Source organism: Oncorhynchus gorbuscha, linkage group LG21 (genome assembly GCF_021184085.1).
Source record: "Oncorhynchus gorbuscha isolate QuinsamMale2020 ecotype Even-year linkage group LG21, OgorEven_v1.0, whole genome shotgun sequence".
Lineage (NCBI taxonomy): Eukaryota > Metazoa > Chordata > Actinopteri > Salmoniformes > Salmonidae > Oncorhynchus > Oncorhynchus gorbuscha.
Genome location: NC_060193.1, coordinates 50,647,829 through 50,666,469, shown reverse-complemented (window position 1 = coordinate 50,666,469; position 18,641 = coordinate 50,647,829). Strand labels below are relative to the sequence as shown.

The 18,641-nt window shown below is 42.8% G+C and overlaps 2 protein-coding genes across 5 annotated transcripts in view; one reads left to right on the top strand and one right to left on the bottom strand.

Annotated features, from left to right (window-relative positions):
- Positions 1 to 9,252, top strand: part of LOC124008096 (neuronal membrane glycoprotein M6-b-like) — a 39,430-nt gene extending 30,178 nt beyond the window's left edge. For 2 of the 4 annotated variants that reach the window (XM_046319069.1, XM_046319068.1), the window contains 6 exons: positions 3,859 to 4,045; positions 4,204 to 4,363; positions 5,052 to 5,220; positions 5,725 to 5,798; positions 6,078 to 6,143; positions 7,930 to 9,252. In XM_046319069.1, coding sequence (XP_046175025.1) covers positions 3,859 to 4,045; positions 4,204 to 4,363; positions 5,052 to 5,220; positions 5,725 to 5,798; positions 6,078 to 6,143; positions 7,930 to 8,073 — 800 coding nt within the window. In that variant the 3' untranslated portion in view covers positions 8,074 to 9,252. Of the gene's footprint in view, positions 1 to 3,858; positions 4,046 to 4,203; positions 4,364 to 5,051; positions 5,221 to 5,724; positions 5,799 to 6,077; positions 6,144 to 6,841; positions 6,986 to 7,929 lie in introns of those variants that run through there. The other 2 variants (XM_046319066.1, XM_046319067.1) reach the window with 2 other exon arrangements.
- Positions 9,253 to 14,864: 5,612 nt separating this feature from the next.
- LOC124008210 (ras-related protein Rab-9A-like) lies at positions 14,865 to 18,511 on the bottom strand. The gene is made up of 3 exons (XM_046319322.1): positions 18,368 to 18,511; positions 16,391 to 16,428; positions 14,865 to 15,865 (listed from the first exon to the last, which is right to left on the bottom strand). The coding sequence occupies exon 3, from the start codon at positions 15,788 to 15,790 to the stop codon at positions 15,185 to 15,187; it is 606 nt and encodes a 201-aa protein (XP_046175278.1). The 5' UTR covers positions 15,791 to 15,865; positions 16,391 to 16,428; positions 18,368 to 18,511; the 3' UTR covers positions 14,865 to 15,184.
- Positions 18,512 to 18,641: the final 130 nt, after the last annotated feature.

The window sequence follows — 18,641 nt, the reverse complement described above, 5'->3', positions numbered from 1 at the left end:
CCAAAGGAAAGGGGTAGAGAGTGCATTGGGACCGGCTGACAAGAGTGCTCAGACCACTTTTGGACCACGCACATTCTCCTCTACCTGTTCAGTCTCACTTTGCTTGAAACGCGGTCAGACCAGGTTAAGGTTGAGAGTCATGTCCTCATCCCTGAACCCTCTACTCTGAACCCCGGGTGGGAGTTCACGTCCTTTTGCTGTGTACGCGTGGGAAGGAAAGCGAGGAGCCGCGGAGGGATGTAGTCAGCTAGCTTCAGGCCCTGCTCAACTGGGTCGTGGGTAACATGCTGCCATGGCAACCACTATTCACTGGCCCCCGGGCCAAAAAAATGCTCTTTGCTTACTCTCTCTCTCGTTCTCACTTCATCTAACATGTTCTCTCTCTCTCTCCCATTTGCTTCCTCTCTCTATCTGTTTTTCTCTCTCCATCTTGCTTTCTCTCTCTCTGCCCCATTCGCTATCTCTCTGATTTTTTTTTCTCTCTCTCTCTCTGGCGGTTTGTCTCTCTCTCTCTGGCATCACAAAGCAGTGGGCTGAACTTCTTGACAGCAAAACCACTGTACTGAAAGAAGTTGGTGAGGGAGCCCTTGGAGGGCCTTGCTATTCTCTCGCTGCTGGCAGAAAAATAGGCAAACGAAAGACATTTTCCTATTTTGCCAATGTAATTCTCCAACTGAGCCTCAGGCTCATAGGGAGGGGGGGTGTGGTGTATATGGTCATGGGCTGTTCTTATGCACAACGCAACATGGAGTGCCTGGATACAGCCCTTAGCCGTGGTATATTGGCCATATATCACAAACCCCTGAGGTGTCTAATTACTATTATAAACTGGTTACCAATGTAATTACAGAAGTAAAAATAAATGTTTTGTTATACCCGGCAGTCAGCCAATCAGCATTCATGCCTCAAACCATCCAGTTTATAATTGTAAATATACCATAGTATTTCATACTCTGTCATTCTGAATGGGTTTAAGGTTGGTTTTATTATAGTGTCAGATTTCACCCAAACAACATGGGAATCATTGAAGGTGGAGAACTAGACAGCCTTGTGTCTGGCATGAGGCCTCTGTCCTTAGATCTACTGGGCATATAGATAGATATATAGCCTTGTGTGTGGTCTGAGGCCTCTGTCTATATTTCTACTGGGCATACAGACATATAGCCTTGTGTCTATATGTCCATATAGCTTTGTGCCAGCTCTACTGGGGCCCTGTAGTTCTCATATTTCACCCCAGAGAGAGCAGGGCAGAGTGAGAGAGATGGACTCGACCTCGCTCTGTCACCTAAATTCTCCTCTAATGAATAGCCCATCGATTTCCGTTCTGCTCCGCCGCGGCCGTCCGCTCATGCCTTTCTGTTTCCCATTAGTGCACTTTAACTGTGATGATAAACGCTCAGCTCAGCTGGCATCGCCACAAGCAGCCGAGCCCCGGATGAGGCCCCTCGTTTAAAGCAGGAAGTGGAGTAGTAGTGGAACATTCCATTTTACAAGGGGGCACAAGACTCAGGGGGGGCCCGACCTGTTTGTCCAATGTCGACAAAGCCGCTTTGAGTTCTGGTCATTTAGCCAGTTTCTCTGCTGAGATGGTAGGGTAGTTAGTGCCCCGTTCGCATCCATCCGTTCCTTGCCTTGGTACTTCATTAACATTAATGGGATAGAGATCCGTTATGCAACGCTTTCTCCGTCTTCGTACTATGCAACCAACTAACGCCTCATCTTTCAGCTTCCCCCTCAGCAGCAGCTGCCTGCTAGGTTTAACCCTTTGTGTTTTCTGGATAAGCCAACCGTAGTGCTGTCTGGAAGTATTCCCATTAGGCATAGCATGCAGACAAGATTCTGTAGCACTCTCATCTCGATGCCTGTAACAAGCTGTTCATATCCAGTTGACGTTGTAGTCCATAGTCCTGTGAATCGTCAGTTGGAAGCAACACTAATGAGGGCGACTAAATGCTATGCCGGATATTATGGGATTCCATTGATGTTGGCATGTGGATGTCATTAACAGTCAACTCTGTCACCCGTCACTATAGAAACGGTCACCCGTCACTATAGAAATAGCCTATAGGCCCCTTCTATTCAGCCGGGGTCTGTCCCGACATTCATTTCAGCCTCATAAATTGAATTTAATAATAATAATATAATATAATAATAATATAATATAATAATAATATATATGCCATTTAGCAAAGAAAATAAAAAAAAGAAACTATGGGTACATCCTCCAAAATTGAAAATATAAAATCACAATTTGTTTATTTGGAGGAATAATTGTAAAAGAAAGAGACATAACACTCCTGAAGAAATTTGCCGGTCTGTAATTAGTGTGAGAGATGCCAATTGGAGCAGGTTGTCATGGAAACAGTGGCACATGTAAGGGAGTGCAAAATCATCCCCGAGTAACTTCCCACGTTTGCAATGCGGAGCTATTTATAATGTGTAGTTACATAAGCCTGAACACTTGTCTTCAGTGCAATGTTTTTTTTTTCTTCTCATTTTTGGTTCCTTCGTTCTCTCTTTTCCCCTCTAACAACACTGCTGTTGCCACCTTCTCCGAGGTACCAGCAACCATAGCACTGCCAAACCCGCTCCACTGCCTCCCACAATGGTCCTTCATTATAACCCTGCCCGTAACTCTTTGTGAGCTTATCACTGTGCACTGCCAATGTGACGTCAGATTTAAGATAGAAGTCATGGTTACACTGTAGAGTTCTGGTTTTGTAGCTGCCGTAGGCAAAGCATTGTACCGTTGACTCACCATATGACACAGTATCATTTAATATAGCATAACCCTCATAACTCTTTCATCCTGCCTTTGTTGAACTAGTAGTGTCCATTAGATGGTATGACTGGGTGCTGTGCACAGAGGACTGGTCAGGGATCTAATCTAGCAATATGTGAAGTCAAAGGTTAATGATAGAATCTCGTGTTGCTACCACTGGTTAGCTTTGGTTCTGTATATGTTCTATGAACATCCAATAGGAGATCTTGAGGAGGATTTGACCTATCGGCAGTTCCACACATCTGGGTGGTATTCATTAGGGCACACCATAGGAAAACGCGTTGCAAAGGAAAATGAAAACAAGCTGAAAATGAAAACAGGTTCAGGTAGTTCCTCCCTGTTTGTCTGTTTTCTTCCGTTTGGTGCCGAATGAACACAGCCCAGGTCTGTTTGCCTGTGGCCCAGAAACCACTGCTCTGACAATAAGTAGCAATCATTTATTTAGAATTAGACGGTGCATTATTCATGCCATTGGTCCAAAGTGCTTTGTGTATGTTTCTCTATGAAGTCAACGGAAAGGGATCTTTTGGGGGGAGTAGATTGGAAGATAGGAGCTTGTACTACGGAGCACATGTAATATTTAACACTCTTGGGTGCCAGAGCGTGTCAATTCTAACTGGTAAAGTTGCAATGATGAAGTGAAAATGGTTCCGATATGGTAAGATGAATGAAGAGAAGACATGTTGTGGCTCTTGGTTGGAGACAGTGACACTACTGTATCTGTCAACTTTACTGTAAATGTGACTTGGTTGTTTCTGTCAAAGCATTGTTTACTCCACACAGGTTAGCAGGAATGCGTATTCTCAAGGCTTTCAGGCTACAGCATACAGTGAATCCCTTTCTCAGTCAAATATGACATGGGCAGCTAAATCGGATCACATTTAGCATTTATGAATTCACTAATTCATGATAAATTAAGCAGTGACGGTTGCTCTCCAGGACATAAAACCTACATAGTATAGTTCCAATGTATGCCCACATTATAATGTAGCAAGTTATAGGCTAATGTAGCTCAACAACAAAAAACATTGACCAACTGTGTAGCTAAGCAAGGTGCTCTCTGTCTCCCCCTGCAGGTTGCTTCGAATGCTGCATCAAGTGTCTGGGCGGCGTGCCCTACGCCTCGCTGGTGGCCACCATCCTCTGTTTCTCGGGCGTGGCTCTGTTCTGCGGGTGTGGTCACGTGGCGCTGACCGGCACACTGACCATGCTGGAGAATCACTTCTCTCAGATCACCACTGACCACGCCACCCTCACCATCGTGTAAGTTGTGTGTTGTGTGTGTTGTATCTCCTATATGTCTTTACCTATATGTCAACCTTTACCGTTTGTTAAGGTATATGTCTTTGAACAAGTCTTGTCCAGGTTATTCAATATGAATGTGCCTGTCTTCACATTGTTTACTGTATCCGTCCGAGCAGGATCCAGACCATGCAGTACGTCATCTACGGCATCGCCTCCTTCTTCTTTGTTTATGGGATCATCCTGCTGGCTGAGGGCTTCTACACCACCAGCGCCGTCAAGAAGGAGCTGCAGAGCCAGTTCAAGACCACCGTGTGTGGCCGCTGCATCACGGCCACGGTGAGACATGAACACACACGTACAGTCACGTGCATGCATACATGCACACACACGTACAACCGCACACATGGCGTTCATGACGTGCATGCGTTTACACACATACAGCTGTACACACACACCCCGGAGGGTAACTGGCACAGTTTGTACTCTCTAGCCTGATGAGTGTAATCGCTGCAGATGTTCAGTAACATCAGCCTTTAAGGCTGCTATGAGGACGGCTGTATCCTCCTGAGTGTCGTCAAGCTAACGTCGGATGGAACTTTTTTATCTTCCCACCCTTCTAACCAGTATTGTGTCATGTATCAGGGAAATGTGGATGACGATATGGTGATGAAGATGATGACGAGCTTGGTTATAAATATCCTCTGTCATTAGGTGATGTCGTACTGATGGATACTTATACATAGTACAGTGTTATGTTAGGCATAGCAGTAGATTTCAATGTCAAGGTTGATGATGATCAAGACAACGAGGATGATGATGATGATGATGACGATGACGAGGATGATGACGATGACGAGGATGATGATGATAACTGACGATGACGATCAAATTGCATTGGTCACGTACACATTTTTAGCAGATGTTATTGTGGGTGTTGCGAAATGCTTATATGATGATGATGACGACAACGATGGGGATTACAACGAGGGTGATTATGTCACTAGCTCCTCTCCCTCTTCATCAGTTTGTGTTCCTTACGTATATCCTGGGCCTGGCCTTCCTGGGGATCTTTGGCTTCTCAGCCATTCCCGTCTTCCTCTTCTACAACATGTGGACTACCTGTGCTGCCATGAAGTCCCCCATGGCCAACATCACCGATCCCGACTCCATCTGTGTGGACGTCAGGCAGTACGGTGAGTGTCACTCAGTAACACACACACTGGTCCGTGTAGTAACATTTCAACCTGGTTGGAGTATGGAGTTCTGCCTATAGCATCCAGCAGAAAACGCCCATGTATAGATTTGTCACATCCCGATATAGCCCTGCATAAGGGCCTAATGTGTGACATACATCCTACCACTGCCAAGTGGATGTATCCTATTAACATTATGCCTTCGCTACGGGTGCTGATAACACTTAGCCTTTACATGTCAATATCTATAGGGTGTTTAAGTCATTTACGGCATCGATATCTATGTCATGTTTATAACTATTACCATCACCCTGAAGCAGTGCGCCATCACCATCTGTCCACTTAAATGGCAGATGGTATAAACAGTTAACATTTACTATCACATGAGGTCAACTCAACTGTTTTTTCCAACAAATGTTGTACAAGTGAAGTGATTGATCACTCTGCGCTGAATAGGGCCTGTCTGTTGGTCCTAACCGATATCTCTTGTTCCTGATTGTCTAGGTATTATTCCATGGAATGCGACACCCGGCAAAGCCTGCGGATCTACACTAGGAGACATCTGTAGCACCAGCGAGGTGAGAACGGCAACCCCCTCCTCCTGTAAATCTTTATGCACATCATATGAACCTTCATGTACCTCATATTATAGGAACATCATATAAACCTTCCTATTTACTACTTTTTTTTCTTTCTTTTTTAAACCCATGTTTTATACATTTGTCAAAAGCGCAAAAATAGAACATTCTTCATCACTGTATTGTAATTATACAGAGGCTGATTGTGGAAAGGACATATTTTATGAGTGTCAATCAAAGTATCATCACTAACCAGAGATCGGTCTCCATGTTTTCCAGTTCTACCTGTCTTTCCACCTGTACATTGTTGCGTGTGCTGGGGCAGGCGCCACCCTCATTGCGTTGGTAAGCTTTGGATGCCCTATATCCCGAATTCCCCATGTTTGAATAATTTGCATGCGTTGCCATGGTACACTGATCTGTTGCCATGGTAATCCCTCCTCCCTGCTTCATGGTTCTGACTCAGTTTTCCTGAGGGTGTAAGTCTGCCTTATAGCTTCTGGCTGGACACACACTGACATAGCCAGGAGCTCTTTCATCTGGCCTAACACGCATTGAAGAGGAATGCCTCACAAGACTCTGTCCATACAGTATTTTGTACCAGAGATGATAGAACACAAACTGCATGTCTTCATAGGTGGAGCTAATGATTTGTACATAAACATTTTTTTGCAAATAATTAAGTTGTTTTATCCCATCGGTGTGGTTGTCATTATGTGATGGCTAGTTGAACTCAGTAATGGGGTCATGAGGCCATGCTCTCCACTGAGGCAACAGGGCTTAATAAGGTCTTTCAGCTACTCTACCAAACTTGGATTGCTCATTAGTGCGTGTGAGAAGATTCAGCACATAGACGGCCATCTGAAATTGTGTGCGCTGTGGCAGTCTAACTTTGTTTGTAGATGTAGATCCATGCAATATGAAGGTACAGTACTGCACAATCTAGCCAGATGCCACCCAAGAACAGCACTGGCCTCCCAAAGGCCTCCTGGTCATTGACTTTGTTTCTCACCCCAGTCTGTGTTCTCATCTCTCCCTCCCAGCTGATCTACGTGATGGCCACCACGTATAACTACGCTGTTCTCAAGTTTATGAGCCACGGCAACCGCCGCTCTGCAAAGTTCTCCGAGCCGTATTAGAGCGCGAGAATGAGCGCGAGAATGAGAGAAGAGAGAGAAATGAGAGAGTTTAAAAAAGGAAGAAAGGGTGGGGAGGAGAGTATGTACTGCAGCACGTAGAGAAAATGTGTGCGACTGTTAGTAACGTAATACAGATAGATCTATGTGCCTTTGCGTCCAAGCCTATTGCCACGCACGCCTTTTGAACCACACTGAGGGACTAGTGAGTGCATGATTAGCAAACATGGCTGAGGTCCCTCACATTCTCTCTCCAGACATTTCCTAGAAGTACTGATCTAGTACAGCAGGAGTACAGTACCATGTGGGACCACCAGTCAAGGCTATGGCTAGGCTGACCCGTTCATTCAAGTAGAGCAGGCACAGAGCATTGAGGACGGATAGATTATCAATACAAAGGGACAACGCCAGTGTAAGAAGAAGGGAATATTTGTGTTGCTGTAATCGAGCTTCAGATTACTACAATATTCTGTAGTTATTCTAATCGAAGGATATAGTTTTCTTTTCAATGAGACTTCAATATCTTTCCGCCAAATTCCAACTGTATAGCTTGAAGTTAGTCTTTTTTAGCCTGTCTCTTTTTGTGATATTTGTTATGAAAGACGTTGTGCCTTTTTAGTTTATGCAAAATAAACATAAAATGTGAAGGAAAACCAAGACCATTGTCCTCTCTTTTTAGGATAGTGACTGTTTGGAGAAAATGAATCCCCACTCACTTGGTGTTTTGTCATTTAGTAATACTAACCTAGCCAACCTAACCAAAAAATAGACATTGTACAGTAGCAATGCTAATGTGTCTCATTTGACATCTGGTAGACTGGTCAACATGATATGTATCTTCTACTTATATAGTTGGCTTTGGCTAACTAACCCTCTCACTGGCCACCACCCTGTGCACTTTCCTTTCCCTCACTCCCTCCCTCCCTCCCTCCCTATTTCTGTTCTCCCTTCCTCTCTCCTCTCTGTGCCCCCCCCCCCCCCCCCTCCCCACACAGATCCACTATCTGATGATCCTGTCGGCAAACTGGGCCTACCTGAGGAGCTCCTGCAACCAGAACGAGTACCAGGACATCAAGACAAAGGACGACGACGTGGAGGAAGGTGGCTCCAAGGAGGGTCTCAACTCCTCTTACTCATAAGAACCGGCCAACCACCCCTTCACACACTTCCTCTCCCCTAACCTCCAACCCCCCTTCTGGGTAAAACCAACACCTGGGTCTCCTTCACTATGGGCAGTGTTCTGACTTGAGATATGTTCACTCAACTCAAATTTTCACACGTTGGCTACGTTTACACAGGGAGCACAATTCTGTTATTTTTTCCCACTAATTGGTCCTATGACCAATCATATCTTTTCACATCAACTCTTTTTCGGAGCTTATCTGATTGGTCAAAAGACCAATTAGTGAACAAAATATCAGAATTGGACTGCCTGTGTAAATGAAATGCAGCCCATGTCTTCCATTAACAGCAATGGACAATTTAAGCTAAGGTCTGAATTGAGCACACTTTTCTCAAATCTGAATCAGGTCCTTTGTCCAAACAGGAGCAAACATTTTCAAACGGAACAGGTATATGAGAAGTTCCTATTGGATGAGCTCAGGTTAGGTGGTACCTCTTCCTGTTTGCTCTCGATTGGACCGTTACTGAGCGCAACCCTGCTGCCATAGCCTAACTGCTCTGAATCAATCACAGCACAGCACTAACACAGCGAATAACCGCCTAACAATAAGGTCACTGTCTGCACAACTTCTGAGGAAGCGTGCCACAAAATGTCCTGTTTCTTTGGTGTTTTATATATATATGAATATATTGTGTGAATGTGTATGTATGAATGTTTTTTTTTTATACTACTTCAAAATATGACAGGTTTACTATTATATTTATCTGATCTTCTCTTATTTCTGGTATTTTTCTCCTTTGGTTATCTTATCCCTGTGCAAATGTTTTACCTGATTTAGTTTTTTGCTTTTTTTATGGTAATGCTTGTATCAAAAATATAAAGATGTAAAGTAGACTTCCAAAACCCATGTAAACATTACATACACAGCATCTCAGGGTGCCTCTCATAGAATATAGTCCTACTATTACATTAACTTTCCCAATCCTTTGTTGACATCCAGCAATTTCTGTTAAGTAATTCTTCATTTTGGCCTGAGGAGAAAAACGTGTGCTGTACCCTAACCGGATTGGACACATTCACTAATGTGACTGTTGGCCCAAAGCAGCAGTTCTGTCAGCAGCTGTCTGCAGTGTTAACGCATTACCTTGACCCGCAAGGGAAACATCTAGCCTGGTCCCAGATCTGATCGTGCTGTCTTGCCAACTCCTATGGTCATAATAACACGTCAATGACTATAGGAGTTGGCAAGACAGCACGATCAGATCTGGGACCAGGCTAGATGTTTCCCTTGCGGGTCAAGGTAATGCGTTAACACTACAGACAGCTGCTGACTGGCAAGACAGCACAGACTGATCTTGGACCAGGCTAGTGAACCGCCACCTAGCCCTCTGTATGGCAGTTTTTCTCTGGAAACGACATTGCTTCTAAACCCACAGGACTAACCAACACTCAAGGTCAGATTGCCTTGTTCTGTTTGTAAGTGATACATTATACATACCTCAGGTACTAAACCAAAATAAAAACTCCACTAGCCTGGTCCCAGATCTGGTTGTGCTTTATAGCTCCTATGTTTGGCATGATAATGACCATAGGAGTTGGCAAGACAGCGCAAATAGCTCTGGGACCAGGCTAACACTTCACTGATTAAGCACACACTTGTTACAAGGCCAAGGCCACAGCTGAAGTGAACATAACAAAAGGCCCAATGTTTGTTCATTGTGTTCATTGTACACAATTGTGAAGGGTGGATTTCTTTCTCCTCCCGGTTTTTGGAATCATACATTCACTTTCCTCAAGACAAGTCCACCCTTAAAGGGGAGAAGTTCACCTGTATATATATATGGACCGCCCCCAAAGGAAGTTCTATTGACTGACACGTCCTGAATGTGGAGAGCACGGTCAATGTTTTACCATGCTATTTTACCTTTTGATGATCAATATGTAAATGTTTCCTTTTGGAGTATATGTTTAGCATCCAATTACTTGTTCTGCATTAAATATAATAGTACTGTGACATCTTTTAAAATGGTATGTTGTGAGAAGGAAGCAAGTACAGAGTCATGATGGCGGTGGTGCTTTTGTCTTGTGTACATTTTGAAATGTGAAGGGAAAAAATGTACAAAATGGTTTTCAATGTTTTTTTTTAATCAGTTTTAGGCAGCTGAATCTTTCCCTGTGCTAAAGTAATGAATAACTTGTCTTTGACATTATTTGTAATTATTTTACAATGGCAAGCCAAATGAAAGTGACTCATCTGTCATACTTTTAGGCCTGTTATATGAACAGATGCCGTTTTTTGGATGTTTACAATATAACAAGTCATGAATTTTATCCCCCCCCAGATATCATTTGATTATCATGACCTATTCTATAATAATGATCACTGAGTAGTTCAAGTGCTTCGGGCTATAAGTTCTCTGCATTTTTAGTCTAAATTGAGTTAGTGACACAGCCTTGTTCTGTTCTACCTACATACAGTGTACTCTAACATGAATTGGGGTAAGTTCAAACTAATTCAAAAGAATACAAGATAAAAATGGCTGACCCCATTCAAACCGACGAGGGCTCGAAACTGTAAAGCCAATTATCTCAGAATCATCTTTTTGCAAGTAGAACCTTTATAGTCCCAAGTGATCTTCCTCACACCAGTGAAACGATGATTTCTTTAACTTTCATATGAAAAGGCATGTCGGTATTGTCCACGTGTGCAAACGTCTAAATACTGAAAAGGGGACTATATTCCCATGTGTGTTATGTTTGATATAATACAGTGTGCTTTGCCACCAGGTTGATGTAGGCAAGGGCATGTGCCGTTTCATATAAGATGCGTGTGTTGTCGTTTCCTCGTTATTGCATGAAGGCGACATGACTATGTCTTTGCAGTTTTTCAGGTGATGTGTAGTCAATTGTACTGACAACTATGGTAGGCAGCGTTTGCCCACACTCAACTCTTTTTTAAAGATATCCATTGTATCTTGATGACATTGTAGACCCTGTAGTTGTTTCATTGTTTTTCTTTTTAAAGTTTTAAATAGTTATATGACTCCTGTATAGTGATGATTTTTGTAACCTTCTCTAGTAAAACCGATATTTTATCGTGAAAGAGCTGCTTTCTGTCGCTTTCTTACAAGTTTGGACTTCCTGTTAAACACACACACAATGGGATGAATGACATATATGCTTTGAACAGTTCAGTTGCCAAACGTTGTAGAATGTTGCAGATAGAAATGCCATTTATATAGCTGATGTGATTCCTTATTCTATGTATCAGAGAGGCGTGTTTGTGCTACATAGCCTATTTCTATCTGAACATTCCAAAATGTTGTGCCCCAGCGCTCACCCTCAACCACAGTGATGGGACAACCTTGGGGTGTTGTCTTTGTAGAGTTTTGTGAGATGCTGAGTCCACCTGGTGGAAAAATTTAGCATCGTTCCATTCCTAAAATGGTAGTCCAAAGCTATTGATTAAGACCAAGGAAAGCTCCGCAGTAAAGTTTTCCCTAGGTACAGATCTAAGATCCCCTCCCCAAATCATAAACATAACCATTAGTGGGGGAAATACATACCTGACCCAAGATCCCCATCTAGGGGCAACTTTCCACTACACCCCTAGAAGGGGGTCTGCTCAAATTAGGATAGCAGTGTATTTGGCCTACAGTTGACCGACAGTAGTGGTCAGTGGAAGAACAAACGCACTCCACAGATGGAGCACATTACTTCAACATAGGTTAAAAAATTGCCAACTTTTTATTTCAACACACACGCAAACATACATTTTAAGACCGTATTGAGTGTTTCAGGGTGGTTCATGTTTTAATGCAAGACACTGGAACAGGACAATTTTTGTTCTTGAGCGGATGGTCAGGGGGCCAGAAAATAAATTATTTTTAGATTGCAAATTGACCACAAAGTCCAAAGATTTAATATTTGACGAAAACATACATTTCAAACCTTGCTTACATTTGTATACATCTTTCTATAATGCGTGGGAATACTTTGGAAGACTTACTAAATAAAAATCACTTGGAGCTGATTTGCCAGTGTTTTTACAGTCTTACATGCAACAATAAAACAATAACTATACATAGTATCGGTTAAAAGTTGAGACACCTACTCGTTCAATTTTGTTTCATTATTTTTACTATTTTCAACATCCTAGAATAATAGTGAAGACACCAAACTATGAAATATCACATGGAATCATGTAAACAAAAAAAGTGTTAAACAAAACCAAATATATTTTAGATTGTTCAAAGTAGCCACCCTTTGCCTCTGACAGCTTTGCACACTCTTGGCATTCTCTCAACCAGCTTCATGAGGTAGTCACACGGAATGCAATTCAATTAAGACTTGTGAAAAGTTAATTTGTGGAATTTCTTTCCTTAATACATTTGAGCCAGTCAGTTGTGTTTTGACAAGGTAGGGATGGTATACAGAAGATAACCCTATTTAGTAAAAGACCATGTCCATATTGTGGAATGAACAGATCAAATAAGCAAAGACGAACAGTCCATCCTTACTTTAAAACATGAAGGTCAGTCAATCTGTAAAATTTCAAGAACGTTGAAAGTTTCTTCAGGTGCAGTCGCAAAAACCATCAAGCACTGGTTCTCATGAGGACTGCCACAGGAAAGGAAGACCCAGAGTTACCTCTGCTGCAGAGGATAAGTTCATTAGAGTTACCAGCCTCAGAAATTGCAGCCCAAATAAATGCTTCAAAGGTCAAATAACAGACACATCTCAACATCAACTGTTCAGAGGAGATGGTGTGAATCAGGCCTTCATGGTCAAATTGCTGTAAAGAAACCACTACTAAAGGACAATCAGAAGAGACTTGCATGGGCCAAGAAACATGAGCAATGGACATTAGACCGGTGGAAATATGTCTGATGAGTCCAAATTTGAGATTTTTGGTTCCAAACACTGTCTTTGTGAGACGCAGATTAGGTGAACGGATGATATAGTTGGACTACAGTGAAGGAAAAGCAGCCAACATATGATCAGCATATGTGGGAACTCCTTCAAGACTGTTGGAAAGGTGGTTGAGAGAATGCCAAGTGTCCAAAGTTGTCATCGAGGCAAAGGGTGCCTACTTTGAAGAACCTCAAATATATGTTGATTTATTAAACACTTTTTTGGTTACTGCATGATTCCATATGTGTTATTTTATCGTTTTGATATCTTCACTATTATTCTACAATGTAGAAAATAAAGAGAAACCCTTGAATGAGTAGGTGTCTCCAAACCTTTGACTGGTACTGTATATGCTCAGAAAACTTGGTGTGCCGTGGGCTACCAATTGGGGAACCCTGCTGTAGAAATTACTGGTTCGCATTTGAATACTGTTAACATCACTGTTGGGGTCTTTTGACAAATAACCAACAATATTTTTTTTTACATAAAAAAAGTACAATAGGCCTATAGTTTTTAGTGTGTCATGGTTGGTCTTGTTTTACAGCAAAACATAGAAACAACTGGTATGCCTTTACGACTGGTTTCCTTGGGGCTATAGTACACAGAACTCATGATGGCACAAGTCAGCCTATAGCCTACTATAATAAATTGTGGTGCAATGGCCCGGGATTTGCTGCTGAATTCCTAAATGGTTAGTCCAGGTCCAGGCAACATAACATTAAAAAGCCTCTCATTTCCAAACTCTCCGAAAACAGTTAGGCTAGCTAATGCACTTACGTCCTGAGTCATCAGGTGCACTAGTTTGCGTAGTGAGTGACTGTAAATACATTTAAATAAATTAACATTCCTAACGAACACACATTAACATGGCTATAAAAAGGCTTTTGACAGTTTATCTGGAAATTGGATGAGATTAAACATGTTAAAGCTATTTTGGTCATTATGATGGCTGGACATACGTTGGTCTCTATAGAGCACGCAATCCAGCCAATGAACGGCTTCGAATTCACACAGCCAAAATTTGCATGGCTGGGTTGAGTGGGTTTAAAATCTAAAATCAGCCCATCAAGTGAGAATAAGCAGAGAAATTAGTTTGACTGAAATTTTCTTTCCATTTGTACAATGATATAGACTGGACAGAACCCTCTGGTTTTCCCCCCAACACATACTGTAGTTCAGTCAGTCTGTGTACTGACTACCACCACTAACGTTAATACAAAATACAATTATTTTAAACAATCAACAATATTAATATACATTTGGCACATTCAGCCCATTTAATAGATGGGATGACAATGTAGTATTTCCCATGTGGCTCAATTGGTAGAGCAGGGCGCTTGCAACGGCAGTGTTGTGAATTTGATTCCCACGGGGGACCACTATGAAAAACTAAGTTTCTCTGGATAAGGGTGTCTGCTATGACTAAAAATGTAAATATTTAGTCATTACTTGATTGCTGGAGGACAAGCGCAGAACAAAGTAATCTCTTGATCGTAGTAGTCACTGATAAAACACACTCGCCAGCGCAAAGGAACGTCAAATAGCAGGCCCAACTATGAGCACTCCTGTGTATGATAAAACTTATATAGCCTAAGTGGGTTTGGGTGTGTATAATGCCATGAACAGGCTGTGTGCCTGCGTGCACATGCAGTCAGGTAAACCAAGGGAGGAGCACAGAGCAGAACGAAAGCATTAACCACAGTTAAAAAAGGAGAACTTGAACCAAGTGGCCGTTGGTATCATCAGAACTCACAAGTTACGGCCAGAGTTGGGCAGCAGAAGTTCAAATATGCCCCTACTGTCTCTTTGAAGGCCCAGTGAAAGTCAAAATTCTAATTTTCCTGTGTTTCATACCATATTGTATAAACAGCTGATGAAACAAACACTGTAAAATTGTGAAAAAATGTGATCAGTTTATTTCCTGATAGTTGGTGGTTGAAAATACAATCTGCACAGGACATTATAATCAGCAGGTTTGCATGGACGGGAGTTTCAGCTTCCAATGGTGACATCACTGTTCGGTAGACTGGTTAATATACCAATAACAAAAACTATTCCAAACCTCTTCCAATAAACAGCTAGTTTTCCCAGTCTTAGCAAAATTCTTGCTTGAGAAATAGTTTTTTTGCTAAAAAGCTATTTTTGCCCATTTCAAATTGAGATAAACAGCTGCATTGGGCCAGTCAAATAAAGGTAATCAACCCTACATCTCCTCAGCAGCAGGAGGCGCCAGAGCGCGGCTTCCTGTGCAGGTCCACTGTGTCCGTCGGGATGAGGTGCTCCCCCCGTTCCTCCTGCGCCAGCACTCTCCTCACCGCCTCCTCAAACGCGGCCGCCACGTTGGTCGAGTCCTTGGCGCTCGTCTCAAAGTACGGGTGGCCACCGTTGTCGCGGCACCACTGGCGGGCGTCCTCGCCCGAAACCTGCCTCTCTGGCACATCCAACTTATTACCCAGGATCACGAATGGGAACTTCTCAGGTTCCTTGACATCAGCGTAGTAGGCAAACTCCTTCTTCCAGTTGTTGAGATTGTGGAAGCTCTGGTTGTCATCCACGCTGAAGGTCAGGAGACAACAGTCGGAGCCACGGTAGAAAGGTGTCCGGAGCGAGCGGAAGCGCTCTTGGCCCGCCGTGTCCCAGATTTGGAGCGTCACGGTGCGCCCGTCCACCTCCAGCTCCTTGTTTAGGAACTCCACGCCAATGGTGTGGAAGAGATGCGTGTCAAACTTGTTGGTGACGTAGCGGTTCATGAGGGAGGACTTGCCCACGCCGCCGTCCCCCAGGAGGATCACCTTGAGCAGGGACGACTTGGCTGTCATGGCTGGGCCTGGGCTGAAGGGTTGGTGGAGTAGCTGGCTGGGGCCGGGGGGGGGTCTGTGAAGAGCTGCTGTTACCTGACAAATAGATGACATAGTCATTCAGTTTAATCAATGAACTGCTCTGTTAACAGTCAGAAAAGAAAATAACATGTGACACAGATTAACAAACATAGATTAACAACCTCATCTGTAGTCAGCTAAAGTCAAATCAGTCACAATGTTATACAGTCTAGTAGTTGATATCTTAACCAATGAAGACGTAACATTTTCCTGCCGACATTAACTGTTGTAGGAGCTGTAATATTCTCAGCATGTCACATGGACAATGATCAGGTGACCATCTCTTAGAGAATCACATGAGCAAAGCTGTGGCCACAGGCCACAAGAACGTTTTGTCTGCATAATGCTTGGCTTCAGGAGCAGACATGATGCATTAAACACGTGGGGTGAGTTTGGCCGACTGTACAGTACAGCAGACCTAGGCCTAGAACTTAGCTTAGTCTACTACAATACAGCAGCACAGTAGAGTATAGAAAGCATTGTGTAAGGACACAAGAAGAGACAGTGACAGTAATACATTCTTAACACGTCATTTCTTACCGTTATGTATCAGGGCAAACCATAGCCTAATTCAGCACCTGTTAGAAAAAACAGAAGGTATGATGTTAGGTTAATACCATGACGATGATGAACTATGTGAACATGTCAAAGGTTTCCAAGACGTGCATTTAATGAGGACTTTAAGTTCCTGTAATTAGAGTGAATGTCGTTCATTTCAACTCTATTAGTCTGACAGATGTCTGGTTTGGGTATTACAATTCCAGGTTCCAGGTTGTTGTAGGCCTTGGTTTTTAATACAGTAACACACTGAAGGGTTAAGCAATGACTAACATTACAGGCTGCTGAGAAAGTAAAGACAAAGGTTATCCTTTAACAAACAAAGACCCCAATTCGTCCAAGAGACCAGGTGGGTCAACCCACTTGCAATTCTATGAATTATATTTCAAGTTTTTTTTTTGTTTAAGAGAAGAAATAGAAAATCCGATCATCCAATTCCTACCATCCCTGTGAGACCAGAGTGACGATTTTAAATGGGGCTCCAACTGTTGGCGATGAAGGGGTTAGAATGAGTAGAGAAATATGAGCTTATCACCACCTCAATGCCTCTCCATCACATAATCGATCAATGCCTTGTTTCTGATTGAGGTAGTGTTCAGCAGCCACAAATACTGTGACAAACAATGTGCCGTTAAATTGAAATGACTTGCACCACGACCTTTAGTCAATGGAGTTAACTACTTAAGAAATCTTCTCTAGCCCTCTATCCATTTCCATAATGATATAATAACATCCAAAAGGGTAGTGAAATGGGCTAATCAGCCCAAATAGGTCAGAGACATAGGTAACAGACGCACATCCTGTTAGTCAAATTGGTTAAAGACTCTGCCTATTGTTAGCTGCCTCAGCCAACTACAGTGAAATTAATGTGCTGGAGTATATCTGGACAAGGGAGGACACTGACTGACTGCACCTTTGTTATGCTGCCTTTCTGCAGCTGTGGTTCACACACACACACACACACACACACACACACACACACACACACACACACACACACACACACACACACACACGAGAGAGTCATGTGCCCATATCAGCACTGGCTCTCACCAGTCACAAGATTTAAAGGGGAAGTAGGCCTACTGTTCAGGTTCGAATTAAATAAATAAAAAATTGAGCATTATCAGCATTGTAATCAATGGTGTTTTTTAAAACCTTTATGCAACTATGGTAATGCTCCATCTATTAAACAAAGAGCCCTATTCAAATATCCTACCTTAGATTTGTAGAACAAGACACTCTGGCCCTATCCCCAGCATAACTTCCATCACTAGCCAACAGAGAACTTGGTTGGATAGAACATGCGCAGAAGCTTGGAATGTTTGTGCTTTGTTTGTTTGATGACACACTTAGATAAAAGTGAACACATATCCATCGCGAGGATGATCTGAAAAGGGACGTAGGCTATAGCTCTGTGACGGTATAGGCTATTGGAAACAAACTTGCTTTGGTAGTAGGCTGATTAGCAGGTACACAACAAGACTGTCATATGGAGTAAGTATAGCGGGCTCCCACGGTCTAAATAACAAACCAACATTAGGAATAAAGACTGCTAATGAATATACGCGTTCAAAAACAACTGGGAACTCGGACATCCTTGACTTCAATGCGTTCAACACAACTAGGCAAAAACGAGCTCTGACTGGAGAACAAAATCGTTTGAACGGTCATCCAACTCGGAATTACAATTCGGAGACTTGGGCATCTTTCTTAGAGCTCCGACATTCCGATCTGAAGATCACTGACTGATTTGACCTCGTTCTTTTTTCAGTTCCCAGTTGTCTCGAACTGCTCGCTTGCCATGAACCACGTAGTCTGTGAGATCATGCGCGAAGCCTAAACATCAGCTGGCTTCATGTAGCTGGCAAGGCTAACTGGTAAACAAATAGAATTTCCGTTAAATGTGAAAGTCTGAAATATCTATCTACGAAAAGTATCAATTGGTTGCAACTGTACCTTGATGTTTATAATGTACGTCGCCGTACCGCTCCATCCCTTTGCAAAATCCTCACGAGCGGCCGAGGTTTCCCGGTGACTTGGCGCTACTGGGCAGGACTGCTCGAGCGCTACTGACGCTCATATGACCAATCGTTTGTCACGCCTACTGTGGGCTAAATGGATAAAGGAAGCTATTAATGTGTGTGCAATGGTGCTTTTACTACTGAAAAGTATCGCAGAAAATTGACATTCTAAACACTGATGCGTCATGGCATTTGAATGTGGCCGTTGC

Coding starts and splice junctions, on each gene's coding strand:
- LOC124008210 (XM_046319322.1), bottom strand. CDS start 15,790: ATGACAGCCAAGTCGTCCCTGCTCAAGGTGATCCTCCTGGGGGACGGC.